This window comes from Bactrocera neohumeralis, chromosome 4, assembly GCF_024586455.1.
Source record: "Bactrocera neohumeralis isolate Rockhampton chromosome 4, APGP_CSIRO_Bneo_wtdbg2-racon-allhic-juicebox.fasta_v2, whole genome shotgun sequence".
Taxonomy (NCBI): domain Eukaryota; kingdom Metazoa; phylum Arthropoda; class Insecta; order Diptera; family Tephritidae; genus Bactrocera; species Bactrocera neohumeralis.
The window spans coordinates 11,776,271-11,799,145 of NC_065921.1; the positions used below are offsets into that span (position 1 = coordinate 11,776,271).

The 22,875-nt window shown below is 35.9% G+C and overlaps 2 protein-coding genes across 2 annotated transcripts in view; one reads left to right on the plus strand and one right to left on the minus strand.

Moving 5' to 3' along the window:
• The window catches only part of LOC126754440 (multiple C2 and transmembrane domain-containing protein), a 33,180-nt gene extending 10,521 nt beyond the window's left edge, over positions 1-22,659 (minus strand). Inside the window, exons 1-5 of the mRNA XM_050466398.1 lie at positions 21,945-22,659; positions 15,891-16,564; positions 14,404-14,512; positions 14,047-14,189; positions 7,387-7,578 (exon numbers count right to left, since the gene is read on the minus strand). Coding sequence (XP_050322355.1) covers positions 7,387-7,578; positions 14,047-14,189; positions 14,404-14,512; positions 15,891-16,564; positions 21,945-22,038 — 1,212 coding nt within the window. The 5' untranslated portion in view covers positions 22,039-22,659. The remainder of the gene's footprint in view (positions 1-7,386; positions 7,579-14,046; positions 14,190-14,403; positions 14,513-15,890; positions 16,565-21,944) is intronic.
• On the plus strand, positions 267-4,577 carry LOC126754441 (probable cytochrome P450 12b2, mitochondrial). The gene is made up of 6 exons (XM_050466400.1): positions 267-563; positions 2,577-2,703; positions 2,763-3,009; positions 3,092-3,208; positions 3,352-3,781; positions 3,866-4,577. Exons 1-6 carry the CDS (start codon positions 450-452, stop codon positions 4,442-4,444), a joined length of 1,614 nt encoding a protein of 537 aa, XP_050322357.1. The 5' UTR covers positions 267-449; the 3' UTR covers positions 4,445-4,577.
• Positions 22,660-22,875: the final 216 nt, after the last annotated feature.

Here is a 22,875-nt window from a genome sequence, read left to right on the forward strand (position 1 = left end):
ATAACTCAATTGCAATGAGTATTAAAAACAAAAATTTAATAAAAATATAATTCTACCTCATACTAACAATAAATGGAACTATTTAAGCGTTCTCATAATAAAATTAAGTTAAACTTTCTAACAACAACAACTTTCAAGCGAACTAATAACCTTTGTTTCCCACCCTGTATTTGATAGAGTGAAAGCTTCCAACTATTAATGTTTTCTTTTTGGTTTTGCATTGCTAAAATTATATTTGCTGCTTAGTTTAGCTTTACTCTTCGCTACTAGCCAACACATTCAGTTAATAAATAAACTTAATCAGTCACAAATATCTAAATAATTTTAAATATTGCTGCGCATAATTCTGTGATATAGAACATATTTTTAGTTTTTTTGTCTTGTGCTTAAACTTTTTAAAACCATTTTTTACATTTATTACGAGTATTATTTAAAAGTAATCAACAGTAATGATATCAAAGTTTACACTTTTGTACGCCGGCAGTAGCCAGCAGGCGACAAAATGCGTAATGGATCAGCTGTTGGTGCGTCAGCTGTCTAATAGTTTGCCGCGCGCTCAACATGTAAGTGATTATTTATATTATTTACTTTTAAAGAAGTAAAATCAATCTCTGTTCATTATATGTTAGGTAATAATTGAGATTTTGTTTACTAAAGCTTAGGTTAGCTTAGTATAGTACAAGTAGTACAAGCTAATGAGTCACATAGTACTAAAGTATTAACTTTTCTTCTTCCAAATGATATTAGTCCGAATTTTACGAATATATATATATATATATATATGTATAGTGATTTGAGAAATCAGTTTTAGTTTTTATTTACCAATTTCTATCACACCCACAGTAAAAAAAAAATACGCAGTTCGTTATTTTTGCAGAGTCATCATTACCATTAAAAATATTTAGGTATAAAACAAGGAAAACATTAAGTTTGCTTGCACCGAAGATAAAATACCCTATACCTACACAGAAGATTTCTTAATGAACGCCATTTTAACCTAACATTTTGTACAGAAGCTATACGGATTCGATCTGAATATGTACCATTGCTTTAGACAATAATCCATGCCGAATTTCGTAAAGGTATTTCGTGGAATAAAAAAGTTTTCCATACAAGTTCTGAATTCTTTGAGTTTGTATGGCAGTTGTATGTTATAGTTGTTTAATATCGACGATTCCGGCAAATGAGCAGTTTATTGAGGAGAAAAGGATGTATGAAAAATTTCTGATCGATTTCTCAAAAACTGAGGGACTAGTTTGCGTATATACAGACAGAAAGAGAGGCATCTGTGTTGGCTGGTTAGCTTAATCGACTCAACTGATCATATATAAAAGTATATATATTTACGTATTTATATTTGTAGATCTTTGGTTTATTCTTCTGTGTGCTACAAATTTGGTGCTAAACTTTATATTTCCTGTTCAGGGTATAAAAATATATTTTGATAGAGGCTGATAAAGCTTAAATGATAACAAATATTTTGCGCGGTCATGCAAGATAGTGAGTTTAACACCACATGAGTAATGTATCGTGTTCACAAAAACAATAATTATAGTAAACTATTTTTAATAGATTTGTTTGCTTTGATTTTTTATGCTTATGCTTACAACAATATTACCTGTGTAAATCTCATACTCGCAAATTAGAGAATAACAAGTTGTGCTTTCCACACCTCCCAGTTTCTCTTACTAAATTATACATTAATGCGAGTACTCAGCGGCGTTTGTTTACAAACAACTCGAAAAGATTGAACGCCCTGTAGGGAATTTATATACCCACATATAGTAAATGCTATAGTATGTGAACTGTTTGGGCATAGCTAAATAAGACTAGCACTTCTGAACTCACATCGTGCTAAACTGAAGGCAAAGAACGTGTCTCATAGAGAAGGTTCACGACTCAGACAATATTAGCCAGAGAGCAAATAACAATGAGAGAGAGAACATAAAATATTGTTTTATTTAAAATATTGTTTTATATTCTCTGCCTTCTCTATAATATATGTACGTTCTCTGCTGAAAGTTTTACTAAGCATAGTTAAAATTATCCGATTTAGGTGAAATATACAGCGTTTTGTTCGATGTTAACAAAGTATATTCAAAAGGCTACTCTCATAAAAACCCTTGCTCCTATTGCAAAATATTGGGTCAATAAATATTCATTAGCTTCTCTTGAGGCAAATGTTCTACCAGCAAAATCTTTCGCCATAGAAGGAAACAAGTAGTAATTACTTTAAGCCAGGTCCAAGCTATAAGGTGGATGAGTATGAATTTCTCAATCAAGCTCCTAGAACACACCGAGTCACAATCGATATATGTACATGGCCTGACATTGCCCTGTTGGAACACAATCCATGTACTGATTCTCTTTTCAAATCGAAATATAATTTTCTTTCAAAATAATATAAAAAACACAATCGTGTTACTTACTGTACAGGAATTTTAGCGAGAAAGAGTAATTAATATCTTTCATCTTCTTTTCGTTTTCTTATATTTGCTACTCAATAGTGAAAAGAACCTTTTAAAAACACGAAAGCTATATTTAAAGCATATTTATTACTATTATAACCATTTAAGGTGGTTCTTGAGCATTTCGAAACAAAGGAGGAAACACGTGAGGACCCCGAATGGGTAAATGCGAAAGATTACAAGCAGATTCCTGGCCCTAGCAGCTTTCGGATGTTGCGAGATCAATTACCAGGAGGTACCAAGTATGATTCAACACCGTTACTCAAATGTATTAAATAACTATATTCTACCTAGGCCTTCTACATAAAACTAACATGCATATATTGGAAAGACATTATCGCGAACGTTATGGCGATATATTCCGTATCAATGGAATTTTGGGTAAACCCGACACTGTGTTCACCTTCAATCCGACAGATTTTGAAACAGTCTACCGCAATGAAACCATCTGGCCGGTAAGGGTAGGTTTGGACAGTTTAGGACATTATCGGCTTAAGAAGCGACCGGATGTTTTTCAAGGCGTAGCTGGTTTAGTGACGTCGTAAGTTGGAGATCTAGTGCAATTTTAAGAAATTATATTTAGTCTACAGAAAATACTATTTATTTACTTAAACTTTTTGCAGACAAGGCAGAGCTTGGGGCGATATACGCAATAAAGTTAATCCCGTTATGATGAAGGTACAGAATATTCGCCAGAACTTGCCAGCAGTCGACAATATTGCGCAAGATTTTTTGGATAGGTAAGTTGGGGAGTAAATTTATGAGTTTCTAATTTAGTTTTGGAGCTCTGATTTAAGTTTACTAATAAAGTGATCAAAAAAGTGGATGATAAGATATCATATTTCCTTGTCAAAACTTTTAAAATTTCTACACTCTTAAACAGATTGGACTCAAAGTTGGACCACAACACCGGCAAACTGACCACCGATTTTACCGAGGAAATTAAAATGTGGGCTTTCGAGTCTGTCGCGGTGGTCGCGCTCAACACGCGCTTGGGTCTCTTAGCGCGCGACAAACCAGATGCTAATGTCTTAAAAATTGTCGACGGTATGAATACATTTTTCGATAAGGCCAATACATACGATGTGTCACCGTCCTTTTGGAAGTACGTTGAAACACCCGGCTTTAAAGAGCTGATGAAAGCTTATGATGATGTAACCGACGCCACCAAATTCTATATTGAAAAGGCGATGGAGAAGTTCAAAAATGAGCAAAATGACGAAGCGCGAAGTGTGCTGGAGAAACTTTATCGCATCAATAAGAATGTGGCTGTGGTGATGGCTATCGACATGCTGATGGCCGGTTTGGATACGGTATGTATAACAGGCGATAAGCTAGTAGATCATTACAAACTTATTATTATTTTTCTATTCTATATCGCCCACATTCACCTCTAGACCTCCGCCACAGTTATATCGGTGCTACACTTTTTGGGTCAAAACCCCGAAAAGCAGGAAGAACTGCGTAAAGAGCTTTTCAAGCTGCTGCCTGATCCAAAAATGCCATTAACTGAGGAGAATACCAAAAATATGCCTTATTTGCGCGCTTGTATAAAAGAATCGCTACGCCTAAAGCCTATCGCCAACGGTAACTTCCGCCTGGCCGGTCGCGATATTGTGCTCTCCGGCTATAAGGTGCCCAAAGGCGTTGGCATTTACATGGCTACCATGTCACTTTCCAATAGTGATGAGTACTTCGAAAGAAGTGCAGAATTCTTGCCAGAACGTTGGATTAAGGCAGCCAAAGCCACCTGCCCAGTCTCACAGAAACACAACCCGTTTGTTTATTTGCCATTTGGCTTTGGTCCACGCACATGCATTGGCAAGCGGCTTGCCGAGCTGGAGATGGAAACGCTTTTAGTGAGATTGATTCGCAATTATCGTGTGACTTGGGTGGGAGAGAAGCCGCTAGAATATGTAAACGATTTGATTTTGCGCCCAGCTGGAGAAATGAAGTTCAAGTTTGAGAAGTTGTAAGCATTATTTTGGAAATAACATACAAGTATATATGTTTATATATGTGTGTTACGATTTTTAAAACTAGAAATAATATTTTATTTTATGGGAGAATAATATTTGATTTTCAAATGAAAACTAATTGTGAATAATACTATTGATATTTTGTAAAGAAAAGGCAAAATATATTCTTAGTTATGTTTGAGTGTCTCCAAATAGCAAACATAAAACATATTTTGTTTACTTTATAGCTAAGCTAAGGGTCTCTAAAGACGTAATAGCTCGAAAACCAAAATCAGTATGCCAACGACAATTTTACTACAGACACTATACACTTACTAAGCCTCGGCTGGGAGAAGGTCAGAGAATTTTGGTTTTTCGGTTTCGTCGCATTTTTGGAGCGATATTTGCTAGAATGTTGGATAGTTTCGACATCACATTCATCATCAGCTACCGAGCCTCCGATTAGCGGCTTCTACTCGACCTCGTTTTTGCAAAAGAATCAGGACGTTTACTACGAGTCTAGTATTCACATGCTTCATACACTAAATCTTAACCAAAATACCTTTAGTCAAGCCATAAGAGATGTAAAGATCCTCTGCTAGCTCTCTAAAGGCAACATCACGATTTTCAAGCACTCTTCCTTATCATTATTCCATGTAATCGTCGTTAAGAGAGATAGATGGACGACTCGCATGGGATAAGTTTTCGATGTTTCTACGCCCTTCACTGAATGCTTCGTGCCGCTCAAATAATTGTATTCGTGATAAAGCAGACTCCTCAAAATACTTAACGATTTCGTTGTCGTGATTCCATTGAAAACAAAAAATATCGAGAAAACTCGCTGTACAGTTCATTTTCATTGTAAAAATCGCCTGGCAAACTTTTCGCGTCCATTTTTTTCATCTTCAGCGAAGTAGCGGTGCTCACCCAAGCAACTTCTAATCTGTTTTTCCTAACTGTACATATTTTGGTGACCAGAAATTAGGTTGAGAGAACTGTGAGCTGGTTGAGACATTCAACAGAACACTGGAAGGCATTTTAGCAGGAACTGCGGGACCGCATACCAAACTACCCTACCAATGGGATGTTTTCCGGGCATCTTTCCAGCAGAAGTCTTTGCTAGAAGTAAGTGTGCAGTAATCAATCTCCATCGCAACCAGCGTATCGCTATAATCAGCGATAGTCAAGCGGCACTAAAAGCGATCTCAGCCTATGTGGTCAAATCGCTATTTGTGGAGGCTGAATTGCCTATCAGTTTGCAATCGTGTACACGTGATCTGGGTGCCAAGTTACTACTGGTAGGCTACAACCTGGCAATTTTCAAAGATATAACCAATCTTCCTCTAGACAAATTCCATCTCCTTGTCGAGCTCTACACAGGCTCAGAAAGCTCTTGTCCAACATGGGCATAGTCTCTTGCGAAGACTGCTAGTTTTGCGATATGGAACAGGAAAATCCAGAACACCTGATTATAGACAACAATTTGTAGAAGACGGCTCAAGTCTCTAGGATACATCTATGTGAGCAAGGATCACATCACCTCAGTCCCGCCAAGCAAGCTCCTGGAATTGTTCAGAGTGCCGGACCTTGTCACCATATGTGATATAAGAGAAGGCTTAACAGACCATAGGTCGCTATGCAAAACCTCAATTATTTTCTATCTATCTATCTAACGTGCTCCAGCATGAAGTATTCCACTACAAAGACTGTCGTTTTCAATGATTCCATGGTTAGATGATTGGTTGACGTTAAGTGTCCAACCCAATTGAGGATTGGATTCTGTGAATTTTTCCTCCGAAATTTAATAATTTTTCGTGCATTTTATGTAGATCTAGCAACTATATCAATGTCCGAAGAAATCTTATTATAGTCAACTTTATTAATAAGAAATTTTATTTTCCTAAAGTCTTCAGTTCGATTGTATGAAAAAATTTAACTTCATTGAGTAGTTTAATCTTATTATCTCAACTCAAAACAGACTCTGATTCAGAGTCATCATGTTAGTGAAGTAAGTTGGAAAACTGGTCGTCAACACTAAAAGCTACAAGAAATCATTTTTTCGGATCAGTAAAAAGGCCACGAAAATAATTTTAAAACACCAATTAAGCGGAAATACTGTTCTAGAATTTTTTCACTACTTTGGGCATAAAAACAAAAAAAATTACATTTTTTTTAAAGGCAACTCTGCCACAAAGAGTTATTAATGAGTGTAAGGTTTCACTTGTTATTATAAGTAACTTATTTATTGTAACATTTGTTTGACGAAGCAGAACGTATTGCTATAAACAGCATATCTCAAAAGACCTATAAATTTTATTGCGGTGGGAATTTATTCGAAACCACATTCCCAAAGCACTTCAAGCATTTACTACGCACGTAATTCATTTCAAGGGAATTGAAAACGAAAAAAGGGTAGATGGTCCAACCGAAAAAATACAAATATTGCGAGCTAAAGTGAATTAATTTTATTTTTGTGCAAAAAGTAAAAGAAAAGATGAATTAATTTCATACTAATGAAAAATGAAAACAATACAAATCACCCGCACCGAACCAACAACATCTACAAGTCAGCAAGTCGCTTCCACAGCAAACAGATCATATTTGCTAAACTAACGGTTTATGTTTTCTGACAGCTCTGCTACTTCCATATTCAATTTTCACGCACTTTTCCGCTACTCAACGAATTTTATTCTCACACGTGCAGCACATAAAACAAAGCAGTCGCAAAGCAGCACAAAAGTGATAAATGACTAGCAGAGGTGTCACTCACGTTGTCTGAACTCTGAACTACGCTAGCGTATTGCACCAATGAGTTGCCGCAACACTGAGTTCACTACTCACATAACATAATTAAATCGTTTAAATATTGCACGTTTTCGTCGTTTGCTTTGCTTTTATTGCGTCCTCGCTGCGTGCGCTTAAAGACAAATTAAATATGGTTTTAATTGCTGTTAACTCACCATTTCCTTATCCTCTTGACTGCGCGGCCAAAGCGTTAGATTTACGAGTATTTCACCCATTTGACGCTCTGGATGATTTAAGTCATGCAATGGCAGGCAGAGGTCCTCCGCTTTGCCCAACTCTAATGTCGTCAAATCGATTTGTGCGGAACCCATGAAATCATCCTGCAGTCCCCAGTCATAATCGAATACCTGAGGGGAAATTCTTAATTGAGTAAGGTATGTACAACGGTGTGTATTATTTGAACTTTTAATCATTTCTTGTGCTTTAATTTGCATAAATAATGATGGTGAGCTTGTGAGTTGTGAAATTATGATGTCTTATTTAGTAGGAGTAAATGAGGAGCAAAATGAAGAAAAAAATAGATATGCAGAGTACCTGTGGTATTTAATTAAAAAAAAAAATTTCACACAAACGAAAAATTTAATATTTTGTAAAATATTTGAAAATTAAAAAAAAATCGAAAATGCGAAACTCTTACAATAAAAACAACAAAAATCCTAAAACCCTAAAAAAATATTTTGATAAGCCTAAAATGCAGCCGATCAAGATATCGATACTCTAGTGAATGAAAACTCGATGAACCAAATTAAAAACATGGAAAGAGACAGCGAGCTATGGTCTATAGTTTGTGATGCCTGCTTAAAACTAGGCGTTTCATCTACTGAAAAGCATTTTGAAATGTTTGAAGTATCAAATCGAGGAAACCCGTTTCAATTTTAGTAAGAATAATATACTATTTTATCAAGGCAATGTGACCTCTACTGAATCTCAAACCTAAATAGAACGCTGGGTAAGAAATTTTACCTACAATGAAGAGATAGTGTTCGAGAGTGTGTGAAGTTTTTGAGAAAGCCATTCATTTGATATAACAATATCGAAAAATCAGAAAATCGCTATTTTTGGCTTGATTTTGCGAAGTACTTTGGTAAAAAAAAACACTTGTTTAAGTAATGAAGGGTATTTTGCGGCTAGGTGTGTCTGGGAATCACACTTGGATTAATTTCTGGATTCCTTTGTGAAATCAGGTAAATAGTCTTGTATTTGGATATTAATTCTCGACAAAGTACCTTGAGCGATTATAATCTTCCAGATATATTATTCATATTCCCATCATTTCAGTTGGATGTCTACAGGTTTGAGATCCGAAGTATTTTGGCCTTGATCTAGCAAAGGCCGGACATTCGGTAAGAATGCATTGAGATGATTATATATCATCTTCTTCTAAACAACTTATCAACTGGCATATCACATGAATCTCGATTGGGTTGTGTCCCGTTAGTACTCCTACAACTGTCGAAATGTAAACTTTGCTGAGAGCTAGGAGCTACCTAGACTTTTCATGATTTTACCTGACCCAGAATGAGCTTGTTAGCGCACAATTACTAGTATACGACCACTTCGCTGAGGTCCAACCATCCTACAGTGGTGCTCTTACCCGAGTCCATTCTATAACCAGTGAGACAGAAGTACCTAAACTAGTAAGTTCAACTTTGTTTTTCTTGTTGTTATCTTAGTGACAGAATACGGGCGAGTTTACATTCTTTGGCGTAATGAAAACACGGGTTGGTTCCAGTTCCGTAGACCCAGCTGTCGTGGGAATGACTCATCCGTTTTGTATTTACTTGAGGTTCCGCTTTGGCCAGACACTAAACAAGACTAATTATGAAGGTATACAATGCCAGAGGTTAGGAGTCGAGAGCTCCCTTCACTAGTCTCGGTTAGCGAGTTTAGTATACCCGGTGTACTATCGAAATCATGGACAACACACTGAAAAGTATAGCGCTCCGAAGAGGTACATCCACTGCAACATTTAGTGCAGCCACTTCTGCTTGGAAGATGTTGCAATGGTCAGGAAGCCTGAACCTGAAGTTAACGGATGGTAACTGAGAGTATACAAAACTAACTCCAGCATATTCGAAAATAGTATCCAATTAGAGCTCCTAAAATTTATATGGGAATTTGATACCAGTTGATGTTCAAAAGTCAGTCCGCCAGTTGGACAATTTTTTTGTTTTATGATATTTCTTCATTTCTTCTATCTTCATATATCGGGTGATTTTTTTGAGGTTAGGATTTTCATGCATTAGTATTTGACAGATCACGTGGGATTTCAGACATGGTGTCAAAGAGAAAGATGCTCAGTATGCTTTGACATTTCATCATGAATAGACTTACTAACGAGCAACGCTTGCAAATCATTGAATTTTATTACCAAAATCAGTGTTCGGTTCGAAATGTGTTTCGCGCTTTTATTACATAATCGACCAAGTGAGCAAACAATTAATGCGATTGTGACCAAGTTTCGCACTCAGTTTACTTTATTGGACATTAAACCAACCACACAAATGCGTACAGTGCGTACAGAAGAGAATATTGCGTCTGTTTCTGAGAGTGTGGCTGAAGACCGTGAAATGTCGATTCGTCGCCGTTCGCAGCAATTGGGTTTGTGTTATTCGACCACATGGAAGATTTTACGCAAAGATCTTGGTGTAAAACCGTATAAAATACAGCTCGTGCAAGAACTGAAGCCGAACGATCTGCCACAACGTCGAATGTTCAGTGAATGGGCCCTAGAAAAGTTGGCAGAAAATCCGCTTTTTTATCGACAAATTTTGTTCAGCGATGAGGCTCATTTCTGGTTGAATGGCTACGTAAATAAGCAAAATTGCCGCATTTGGGGTGAAGAGCAACCAGAAGCCGTTCAAGAACTGCCCATGCATCCCGAAAAATGCACTGTTTGGTGTGGTTTGTACGCTGGTGGAATCATTGGACCGTATTTTTTCAAAGATGCTGTTGGACGCAACGTTACGGTGAATGGCGATCGCTATCGTTCGATGCTAACAAACTTTTTGTTGCCAAAAATGGAAGAACTGAACTTGGTTGACATGTGGTTTCAACAAGATGGCGCTACATGCCACACAGCTCGCGATTCTATGGCCATTTTGATGGAAAACTTCGGAGAACAATTCATCTCAAGAAATGGACCCGTAAGTTGGCCACCAAGATCATGCGATTTAACGCCTGTAGACTATTTCATGTGGGGCTACGTCAAGTAGACAGTCTACAGAAATAAGCCAGCAACTATTCCAGCTTTGGAAGACAACATTTCCGAAGAAATTCGGGCTATTCCGGCCGAAATTGGACTTTCCGAATGGACCACCTAAGACGCAGCCGCGGTCAACATTTAAATGAAATTATCTTCAAAAAGTAAATGTCATGAACCAATCTAACGTTTCAAATAAAGAACCATGAGATTTTGCAAATTTTATGCGTTTTTTTTTAAAAAAAGTTATCAAGCTCTTAAAAAATCACCCGATACATATGAATTTAAGAAGACTTGTACAAAAAAGTTTCTTCGAAAAAAACCAGAAACATTTGCCAAACTTTCTTATTAAATTTTGGCTGAAGCATTAGCACCAAGTTGGCACATCCGTTTCTCGTGCTGTTTATCGTTTAATTTCCAGTGAAAAGCGTGTTTTGTCTATTTATTTACCCGGCACTAGATATATGTACATACTTATATGTACACTTGTATACATACATACATTGGCGTATTTGAATTTTTTGATTTTCCAGCAGTGCTGCTCTATCGTTTGCGCTCTTGTATGTAATCGTGCATATTCGGATGTATATAAGTATGCACATACAATATGCAACGGTTCTTTTTAAGCAAGTGCTATCATTTAGAGAAGACAAGTGTTTGCAGAAGCAAAGTTTTAAATGTCTGCATCAATAAACTGTAGACGAAATATCAAATATTGACAAATAAATGTGGATGTTAAGACATTACCGTAGACATCGTAAATATTTAGAGCAAATTCGACTATGGAATTTGGCTGGTGTCATTAGATGTATTTGTTATTTAGTTTAAGTACCACAAGTACCATACCGTTATTAATTGCTTGCATTAAAAATTAACAAAAACTAATTGAACAGTTTCACAGTTTCGCGGTTGAGCAGCGCAGTGGCTCTTAACCCCAAATGATTTTCAATAAAAATATTAAAATTTAAGTAATTTTGGCTTCAACATTTTATATACGAAATATATATGTAAGCATTTCCATATTTGTATATGCATATATATATACTTCTCTTGTATAGTATATATCTACATACTTATATAAAATAATGAATGTGTGTGCAAAAACGCACATTCCCACATGTGGCATACAAGCCATAAAAATCAAGTGTGAAACTGACAGACATGACTTTTGGTTCCAAAGTTTTTCTCATCAAAAATTTATTTTAGTACCACATACATATGCATGCATGTGTACATATATACGTTCGTGGCACATCATTGAATAAACATAAAAAAGTTTTTACCTGTGGTTGTCGTTCGACGAATTTACATGCATGAGTAATTGATGGAAAATAGTATGGGAGGTTAAACCCTTTACTGTGACACTGACTCATGTACTTCCGATGGGGATTAAGCTACAGACCGGCATATTTTTACAAAGTATTTTTCATGTTTTTTTTGAAAGCATTTACGTTAAACTCAATGAGAATTTATAAAGATATTAATTATTTGGCAAAATAAAATATTGTGTCCATTTTTGATAGCAAATTAACATATAATCTTAGTAGCTTGCCGTGTGATCCGGATAGCTTGGTTGAGTAATATCTTGCTTGATCCCAAAATAATGCCAAGCAGACAAGTTGAAATCTATTTATTTGTATAGGAGCTTCTTTGTTTTTATATTTTTACTAGTAGCCAACCCCGGCTTCACACGGGTATTAAACAATCATTTCAAAAGTTATAACTTTGTACACACTCTCCCACAGATGCGTAGGGTCATTAAAAATTAGCTGAATGAAGGAAATTCAAACATGAAAGCATATCTTTTTGTATTATTATTATTTTTTAAGTTTTGTATAGTAAATATATTTTACTTTCTCTACCAACATTTTACTAATTTATTGAGTTAGAGCTTCCCTGTAAAAGATAATGATGTTAATTTATTTTGTGACAGCAATATAAATTGATTTTCAGGACCTCCGACCCACGATAGACCAACATACAGTTTGTAGGTCAATCGCCACTAATTCGAAAGTTGGGCCTTGGGACTTGTATATAGTTAGAGCGAAATATGTTTTCAACGAAAATTGAAGCCATTTAAATGGGATTGGCAGATCACTTGGGATCATCGGAATCCTCGGTATATAAGCTAGTTGACCAGCTGCTGGGCCAATGATAATGGTTGCTAGAATTAAATCGACCTTCAGTTCCTTAAAAAGCAGCTTCGTCTCATTGTACATGCTTGGAGGGCTTAAATTCCTCAAAAGCATAATTGGAACTCCAATTTTTAAAGCCAATTCATATGGTGGCAGTCCAGAAGGGTTTAATGAATTTAAAAACTCCTGGGCATAATGGATTGCGTCTTCGATATTAGTTATTTTTCCGGGAACTTTTTGAATAATTAAATCGTTTCTTTCGCTGACACTGTCATTCCAGGATGACACTATTGCCCTAGACCACAACCAATGAAAGACCTTTTCGAGCAAATTCTCGATGTCAAGAAAATTACAATTACTGCTAAAATTTTGAGTGGGAAAAATTCCTTTCCCATATTTAAGCAGTCCGAAGTCCGTAAGGGCGACGATATTAAGCATGTTTTGATGACATCTGCTGGCGTACCTCTGTTAATGACAGCAAAGGTTTGTCGGAAATCTCCAGCAAATACAAAAGTTATCCCGCCTGTGAGAGCAAAGATGTTTCGAAGGTACTTAATGTTCTTTATATGTGCTTTATGGCTCATGGTGCATTCATCCCACATAAGCAATGAGGCATCCTGCAATAGTTAACCAAGCGACGCATTTTTGCGGATACAACATATTGATTGTCGTTCAAGATTTATGTATAACGGCAGTTTAAGAGATTAATGAATAGGTTTTCCATCCGTTAGAAGAGTTGTAGCAATTCCTGACGAATCAACTGCTATCGCTTTCTTTGCTGATTGTCTTATTTTAGGAAGTTTTAAATTTGCCAGAAACGTCTAGTCAGTGCCAAGGCGCATCCAAAAAAAATGTTGTTTTTATTATTATTTAGGCTATAACTCGCCCTTATCAGTGTGTCGCACGTTAGCTAAATGTTAAATAACATTCCCTGTCTAAATTTAACATTCTCTGTTATAAGTAAGTAATGCATTTTTTTGAACTTACGCTCGTAAGTCGTTTAGAAATGAACATTTTCTGATTTTTTTTTACAAACCATTCTCATTGAATTACCTTCAAAGTGGTTTAGGCCATTTTTCATTTCATGCAACAATTTTGTCTGCTATAGCGAACAGACAAAAACCCAACTAATTTTTATATACATTTAAGATATCGGGCTACCGGAAAATATTAACCGATTATCTACATTTTATTACCACATAATCGTCGCCTTATAGCATTAGTTTAATTTGAAACTGGTTCAAGTATGAAAAAGTGATGAAATGGTTGCACAAATTTATAAAAAAAGGATGTTTTTAAAGATTCAACTTTCACACAGGATAAAATATAAAAAAAGATATAAATAAAATGAGTATGACCGTGTGGTTTTTCCATGACAAAAAAATACCTTTATTTGCAGATTAAAATTCATTTTATTACTTCCTCTCTCAACACACTCAGACTGGCCACACACAAAGCTAAAATATGAGCCTACTCACCTTAACATTAATGGGCAGAAAGGGATCTTCGATGGGCACAATGAACACTTCATCCCACACCGGATTCAGGTCTCGATGAATTGTGCGTGATTTATGCAGCAGGCGACCGCCAACCTTGAATTTTACATAAGGATCACTAAGGCCTGCATAAATGCACAAACAACAAATATAAAGAGAAAGATAGGAAGCATGTAAATGAGTGAAATTAAATTTGGGTTGCAGCGCTGCGTTGAAATAAAGCGCTTACACAAGTAATTTAGTAGATAAATTGGATAATTTAAAAAATATTGTTGGCGTCCCTTTAATGGCACCCAAACACACACACACATATGCACACGAACAGAGCGTGCTACTCACCGTTTTTATCCATGGCCATCAAATCGCTGCCGCTCTTCAGATGCACGCGCAGCTGAAAGAAGACGTACTGTCGTAAATGCGCTTCCTTTTTGCGGCGCAACTCTTCAACCTAGCAAATGAGAACGTTAGTATTTTACATACGAAATTAGTGAGGAGGACACAACGATGGCGAAAGTTACAAATGAAATTAGTTTAGCTAAAGTAGTGAAAATCAACCGAGAAGAAAGGATATAAAATTGCGAGTGTCGCATGAATGCAAAGCAGATTAAACGTGAGTTAATGCCAGCTGCATAGCTGCAATAGAGCTTTGGATGGAATGGAATGAACGAAAGTTGGAAAGAAATAGTAGAAGTGGATGCTAATGCCTTAATGCAAGGAAGAGAGCATTTGAGAAAGTTGATATAATTGAATGCGAAAAGGAAAACTTATTTAGATCATTGCTATATTCAAATGAAACTAAAGTTTCTGCGTTTTCGATAATTGCTTTGTTCATTTAAGTCATAAAAATAATTTCCATAGCGCTCACTTAGGAGGTGGAGTCTTCTCTCTAAAGCTTGTCACTAACTCTAGCTTCAGGCTACCAGATCATAGTAGAGTCGATGAGCTTGCTGGGGGGAGCATCTTTAGCCCGTTTTCATACGATTGCAAGCGAATCGGTACTCCGTTGTATTCTTGCTTTCTAGCTGGATCTCCTGTGAATCAAGCGCTGGTCAACAACAAGAACTTGTGGGACTGCGAGATCTATTTGGCTCAGCGTGAACCGTGGAGGGTCCTCTGATTTACTTGCACTTAGCAAAGACAAGCTTGACACAATTGTAAGAATTTGACAAAACGTAATCCAAACGGTTCACAGGTGGTGCCAATGATTTTTTCAGACACTCTTTGCAAAAATTGCAAGCAGGGAAACGATTTAACTTGCCATATTATCGTCCTTTGCTCGGCTTTAGCCAGACCGAGACGGAAATATCAAGATAAACACAGCTTCGGGGCTTCGTTTATCTATGAAGATCTGGTGATCCATCTTTAGAAAAGATCGGAGAACTATATTCACAGCTATCCTAATGAGATCTACCGGTTAGTAACATCTCCACAACTTAACCTAACATAATCTACTGCTCTCTCTACACCAAATTTAAACTATTCTACTAAAAAGAAGTCGAAGTCCTCTCGTGAGAGCTTCATGTAACCCAGATGCTGAGAAGAAATTTAATCTGTTTTCCAGCCTTCGTAAAAGTGTAGTGTAGAACTTATTCACAGCAAATAAAAACCAGTCATTGGTCTCAAGAGCTGTAAATTTTTTCGAATTTCAAACTATTTATTTAAATCAGTATCGGAAGATTTGCAAAAAAGAATAAATTCCTACAGTATAGTTTGTGAAAATATATTCGCGTCAACTGAAAACTTTCTGTGTCGAAGCTCTATATTTCAAAGGTTGAAATATTTTCTTCAATTTTATTTTAGGATTCCAATTCTGACTGTCTTCTCACCTGCAGCACTTCGATTTGCTTCGTTGACACATAATCCTCCATCGTCGTGCCACTGCTGCCAACAGCACTGCCATTACCGCTACCATTTTCTGGATGCTCTTCGATGCGTCCCTCCATGGAGCCACCAAAACGATGTATCATTTGCGCCATTCTCACGGAAGCGCTAAATTCCTTCGCCAATGGTGAACCGCCTATCGTTGTAGCACGATGACGTGGACTTTGTGTAACCGAACTACTCTCGGAACTATAATCGGCTGCATAATCGGTGCTCTCTTCGAGGAAATCACTCGGCGACTTACGACCCGTACGATCCTTACTTTTCGCACGATTCCAACGATGCTTCAACGTATTGAAAAAGCCGTGCGTCTTTTGGAAGACACCACCGGTACCGCTGTGCCCCGAACCGCCGGCGCCACCACTACTACCACTATGCGCTGTCGCAGCACTTTTGGCACGTTTCGGCGATGTACGTGGCGAATCACGCTCACTATGGCAGTCGTGTCCGTTCAATTCCGATGCGGATTTACTTAAATGGCGGCCCAGTCGTTGCGTGAGCTGCGGCGAGCCATGCGGTGTAGCACCCTGTGATGCCTGACCGCCGTTGTTGCTGTAGTGCTGCGTATATTGGCCGCCTCCACTGACGCTCGGCAAGTCTTCGCTGTAATGGATTCGCGCTGAAAATACGAATGGGAAAAGAAAATGAATCGTAAGAAAGTTAGCGATAAGTGTACACAAGTTGAAAGGCTTTATTTTTGCTTAAATAGCGTCCTTCCGCGTTGTTGCTGTACAACCAACTGACGTGTGTATTGACAGTATTGGTAATAAATCCGTAAGGGATTTTGTGGTACACGATAATCAATGAAACAAATCTCAGTGCAGGAGAAATGTAGCGCATAAAAAACGGCAGGTCATCTGATAAGGTGTTCACATATATTTTACACTAATCGACATGTTTTGTCTTAAGGTTTGTTAAAAGTCGAAAATCATTGTATGTAATATATGGGAATTGGGGTCGTTTTGACCCAATCTTACCTACTGACTAATAACTTAACAAATACTAAACAAAGTGTCCATGGACTTAATTAAGCAATCTCACATGCAATCACCAATCGCATGGAGTAAAGCCAGCCGGATTTCGAAATCAGCTTGTGCAAGAACTCAAACCGCTCCACCTTCCAAGCGACATCGTTTCGCTCTATGGGCTCTGGAAAAGTTCTAAGAAGATAAGTCGTTTTCGAGCCAATTTGTGTTCAGCTATGAGGCTCATTTCTGGCTCAATGGGTATGTAAACTAGCAAAGTTGTCGCATTTGTGACGAATTTGTGGGTTATACCGAGATTCAAGAGCTGTCATTTCTTTCAAAAAAGAAAACAACGATTTGGTGTGGCTTATGGGCCGGTGGAAAAATTTCTCCATATTACGAAGATGCTGATGACAAAAATATACAATTTTCCTCAGATAATTTTATTACGTGTTCATATTTTAAATTTCAGTCACGATGATTCTTTCGCTCACGTTGATATGTCGCTAAAGCTTCTGGGTTATACCGAATTTCCAATTTCAAAAGTTTAGAAAATGTGCTCTCTTATATCTCACAAGTCTTAAGAGACTTTGCTCGATTCAGAACATATATGTATGTATATTAAGTTTTCCACGAAGTTTGTCACACCCAGAAGGTGTTGAGAACCCAGTAAAATACATACAAACATATTTTTAAAGATAAGGTAATTGTGATTATATACTTCAAACGAGTAGCTCAGCATAAACTACTACTGTTGTGCTAAACTCACATGCCACGTCTAACACAATTCCCTAAACACAGAGATATCTTGCACACTTGCTAAGGCTGCCGCACCACCTTCACTGTGATATTTACTCTATAAGCCTATCCAACAAAAGCAAAGCAACAATCTTCCACTTGGGAATACTTTTATGCCTTTTCAATTGAGTGTTTTTGATATTCGAGTGCACTTAGCCAGCTACGTGTATGCCTGCGCCGGTACTAAACATTTATTATTGTAAGAATATTCTTTTATATGCAATATATTATATGTATATCTATAATATATGGCATTGTATCTATAACATACACCATTTGCTTACAAAGGTATATATGTGTACATGCGAATTCTATTCATTGCCCATGAAAAGCGCAAAACAATCGCTGCGCCCCTTGATGTTTTTAAAAATTCATCTGCAGGAATTTCATTCATTTGGCTATGCCTCGCATGGGCTTTCTTCCACAACTGAATAACAACATTGCAGATTAGCTTTGTGTGCTTGCGTGAGTCTTGCAAGAAAACACACAGGTGTGTTCTTGAGGTTATAATGACATGTTCTCAATACTTTTATGTTCTCTCATTTATACATACATATATTATTGTCTTTGTATCCTTGCTTTTAGAGTAAAAATTGAAACTTTAGGAGCGTAAAAAAAATTAATTCCCAAGACACCCTTATGTATATTTCTGTTAATACTAATGTATGCTTAGAAGCATAGTGTAGATATTAGTAACACAATACAACAGCTAATCTGGGGGGTGAGAAATTCCAAGTCAGGGTGATGGTACTAGGTCAGTATAGTAAAACCCTCAAAGGGTTCGGCGTTGGTATCTGTCAGTTTTTTTTATGACCTTTTAAATTTTTTCGCTTAGTTGTAACATTTTGGCAAAAACGAAAAAGCAAAAAATAAAAATGTTTACTTTATTTTTTTTTAGTAGTTTATGGCCAGAAGTCTGGAGTTATTGGGGAAAATTTATAAAAAAAAGGCGATAAATGACACTTTTTTGAATAAAAACAAATAGAAATTGTAATTCTTAATTTTTCTAAATTTGTTTCATCAAAATCGGACAAGTGGTTCGCGAGTTATGTTAAACTACGTTTTTGCCAAAATGTTACAACTAAGCGAAAAAACATCAAGATAAGGAAAAAATTTAAGAGGTCATAAAAAAAACTGATACATACGAACGCCAAGCCCTTTGAGGGTTTTACTATACTGACCTAGTACCATCACCCTGACTTGGAATTTCCCACCCCCCAGACAATAATCCCAAAAATTTTCCACAGTGTAATAAGTTTGCATAATATCATAGCTTTTTTTTAATTTTAAAAGTTTAAATTTAAAATAAATTTCTAAAATAATTTTCTTTTTTAATATATTCTATGTTTAGTGTATGTGTTTCGTCTTCCAGCAAACAAGGTGAAAATCGATATATGTATGATACAGTTTCGTAGTTGATCTTACTGCATTCTTAGAAAATCAGAGCTCAGTTGTTCGTTCTTTATTTTGGCTTTGCGCCAAATTATATTTTCGTGACACTTCAGCACTTTTGCTTTATTGTAGCTTGGGCATAATGAGCACATAGTGCATTTTCAAGATTTATTATTTAAATTACACAAGTCTTTGTCTCCGGCACGTTTCTCTATGATAAAAAATTTGGCAAAGACTCTTTAAAGATTTTTTATTTATTTTTAGTTGAAAATATTTTGACAATAATTTAACCATAAAAGTTATAAACTTCTTTAATCATAAGTATAATAATATTGTAGGAATGTGGAAGACTTCTTTCATACAATTAATACGCATTAATATTATTAATGAAATACTAAATAAAATAAAAATTAGGAAACTTTTTAATTTGGAATACTTAACTTTTTAAAAAATCGTAAATTGTTTAGTATATAAATGAAAACTGTGTTATAAAACTTCTAGTTATTGGTTTCTTTGCGATATTTCTACAAACTACAACCGTGACAACTAACTTCCGAGAATTTAGAAATTAGTTATGAAATTTGTGAATGAAGACATAGTAGCAATTTGCTCATACTTTAGATAATTTATTTCAGAAAACTTGAAATAAACCAGATTGAACTTTTGATCAGTGTTATAAACTGCAAAACAAACCTTTATTTTGAGAAGTTAAATTTGAAATCCCTAGGAACCGCGAATGAACTTAAAAGAATTCAAAATATTTTTCTGAACTCCCAAGACTATACTATATGTGATAAGTGAAGATGTGAAAGTTAACAATTACTGTAAGAAAAATTTAAGCTTAGTTGTAATGAAATGTATTTATTTCTAAAAATATAATTGTATAATGATTTATAGTTTCCATCGATTAGACAAATTCCGGCAGTGACATATTCTCATACATTTTTTCAATAAAATCTTTAAATACTTCCATGGGCGAAATATAGTAAGGCCCTTTAAATTAAATTTCGCGCGAAAACCTATTAGTAAAAATATTTTTTTTTTAGGTTGGCATGCCTTTCAGTGATATCTTCGCCAAATTTAACATCTAAATAATCATTAGTATTTAGTACAAGCTTGTCTTTCTGAAGTATATAAAGTGCGTTCGGCGATTTTTAGGATGAGTGAAATTATTCAAAAAGAAGTTAGATTCAAATTTGTGCGAGGAAGGAAATTTCTGTTGCCGATAAGTTCATAATTTTGGAAAAGGACTTCGCTGACATCAGCATCAACTGATGATGAGCACGTCAATAAAGTAAAGGAATTGGTGTTTGATAATGAACGAGTAATAGTCAAAGATCTTACTGGCATCATTGGAATATCGGAAAGATCAGTAAAAAATATTTTTAAAGATCATTTAGGACGTTTTCAAAACAAGGTGCTAAGAGGCTTTGTAAATGCTCCTTGGTACTGTAGAAATGCTGATATTCCTAAGGGTGAATACAGTCGCGGATGAAATAAGGGGTCAGGAAGATGCCCACTACAAAAGGCTTAATGCAAATGTGAACAAGAAGGCGAGAAATCTTCTCTTAGACACATCCTTCTCTAGTCGGTTATGTCGAAAAAACCACATAGGTTAGTAGGAAGCTAAAATATAAAGGAATTAATTATATACCAAATATGTAAGAAAATTATTTTTAATTTCTATGAAATTCGTTTTAAGTTATTCAAATCAAACTGCTCGTTAGCTTTTAAAATTACTTGTAGTGATATCAAACATTGTCATAGTTTTAAAAATGTTTGTAATAAAAAGAAAAAACATTGGATCTAAGACAATTGAGAGAACGGACAAGGAATACTATTTGAGTGTTATGAATTGTTTGCGCGAAGGTATTCGTAAAAGAGACCTGAATGGGCAGACAAATCGCATACTGCATTGATACTGCTTGAGTTTTTCGCCAAATTTTCAACCAAAATCCTGCCGTAGTTACCTATTTGGCCTCCTTAAGCTACCATTTTGACCCAAAAAGGGTCTTTTGTGAAAAAAGTACACCTCACAGTGGCTTATTCTTATTGCTTCTTATTTTTTCGATCCTTATGATCATCGACTTTGAAAACTGCGTTTCGAGAAAAAACGGTCTAAAGTTTTGAGAAGCGATTACATTATACTTGAAAATTCACTCAATTTTGCTTATATGTCCAAGTCGATTCCTCGAATCAATTTAAAAGTTTCGGAGATGTAGACAAATATATCATTTCCTTTATATGCCATCGATTATTCGATATGAATATGCAAAGTAAAAATTGAGTTTTTGAAATTTCCACGTATATGTATAAAGCACTTAGTCAAATAAATTTAATTAAGTAAATGTACTTTTCTCATACCTAAAATGCATATAAATTTAGTTATAACCTGAACAAACCAATATCCATAAATAAAAAGTAATGCAAAAAGTTATAAATTAGAAATAGAGCTCCAGACATCTATAAGCTCTATTTCAGTGCTTGAAGTAGTAAACTAGCTATCAGAAGAAGTATAAAAATAAACAAATATTATGACAGCGACTTACGCAAATAATATTGCAGACAAATTAAATTGGCATATTTATTAGCTCGAATAATGTCAAAAGAGCAAAGTTGACAAGGCCAAAGCGGCGAATAAAAACGGGCGACACAAACAATATATATTTGTGTAGCTGGTCTCAATATTTTCAAGGTTGCCGAAGTGCGAGGGTTGGAGACAGGCTTGGCATTTCCATTGAGACGTGGCTTAAACTGACGTAAGAAATATGATAACGGTTACAACTACTTTAAAGTGACAAATTATGCTAATTTTGTTTGATGAGCATTACGCTCTTTAATTACCTGGGTGAATTTTGTTCGGTCGGCAGCAAGCACAAAGCGCCGCTGGGCATTTGAAGCTTTTCTTATACTTTTTGCTCGAGACGCCGTCTGCCATAAAAAGGAAAATAATTTAACAATATTATATTGTGTTTTTTATGCTTTCATTGCAACTCTACAATTGTGCTGAGCCGTTATTTTTGGCGCATTGATGTCGATAAAAGTTTCTGACTTTATTATACCGCTACATTGTATTTCGATTTTGTTATTCAATTAACGGCAAAGTTTATTTGCAATGTTTTATTGTGTTTGTAATGTCAAAGTTTGCCTATAAATTTTCAAATTCCATTTTATACACAAGAGTGCGTTGGTTCACATGATATACTATGTCTATATGTCTGTCTGTACATAAACAAGCTTGCGCGTCGTTCCCTGCATAACACACTTTATTATTTGTTTGCTTATGCGCTGGTAAATTGCACTTATCCGCATTATTTACAATCCACCGAAATATGTACATGTGCACTTTGCAGTTGCTGCTGTTGTGGTTTTATGTGGATTCTCCGAGGAGTTGCATTTGGCACTTCCGTGCATTTACGGCGCATATATATTCTGTTGCACTGTTATGTTGGGTACATAAATTTCATTTAGATAATTTTATTTCACTGCACACTTGTTTTTATTGCAATGCATTTGAAATTTGTTGCAAACGCTACTCACTGAAGTACGGAAATTGTCACTTATACGCCATGGTGCCCTAGCAAATATTATATGTAGCAGAATTGCCACGATGTTTCAATTAAATAACTGTGTGACATTCGGTGAAAATAAATAATAATAACAAATAATTTAATCATAATGTTAAGGAGCATAACAAAATCTCAAGTGAGTATGACTTTAATTTAATAAAAGCACTAGGATAAAATAAGCTAAGGAGTTAATGCTATCTATTTAT

What these genes read in the sequence shown, in the direction of transcription:
- LOC126754441 (XM_050466400.1), top strand. Translation starts at nt 450, where the DNA reads ATGATATCAAAGTTTACACTTTTGTACGCCGGCAGTAGCCAGCAGGCG. An exon ending in GTTTGCCGCGCGCTCAACAT is followed by an intron (nt 564 to 2,576) that starts GTAAGTGATTAT and finishes TAACCATTTAAG; the next exon opens with GTGGTTCTTGAGCATTTCGA. An exon ending in GCGAGATCAATTACCAGGAG is followed by an intron (nt 2,704 to 2,762) that starts GTACCAAGTATG and finishes TATTCTACCTAG; the next exon opens with GCCTTCTACATAAAACTAAC.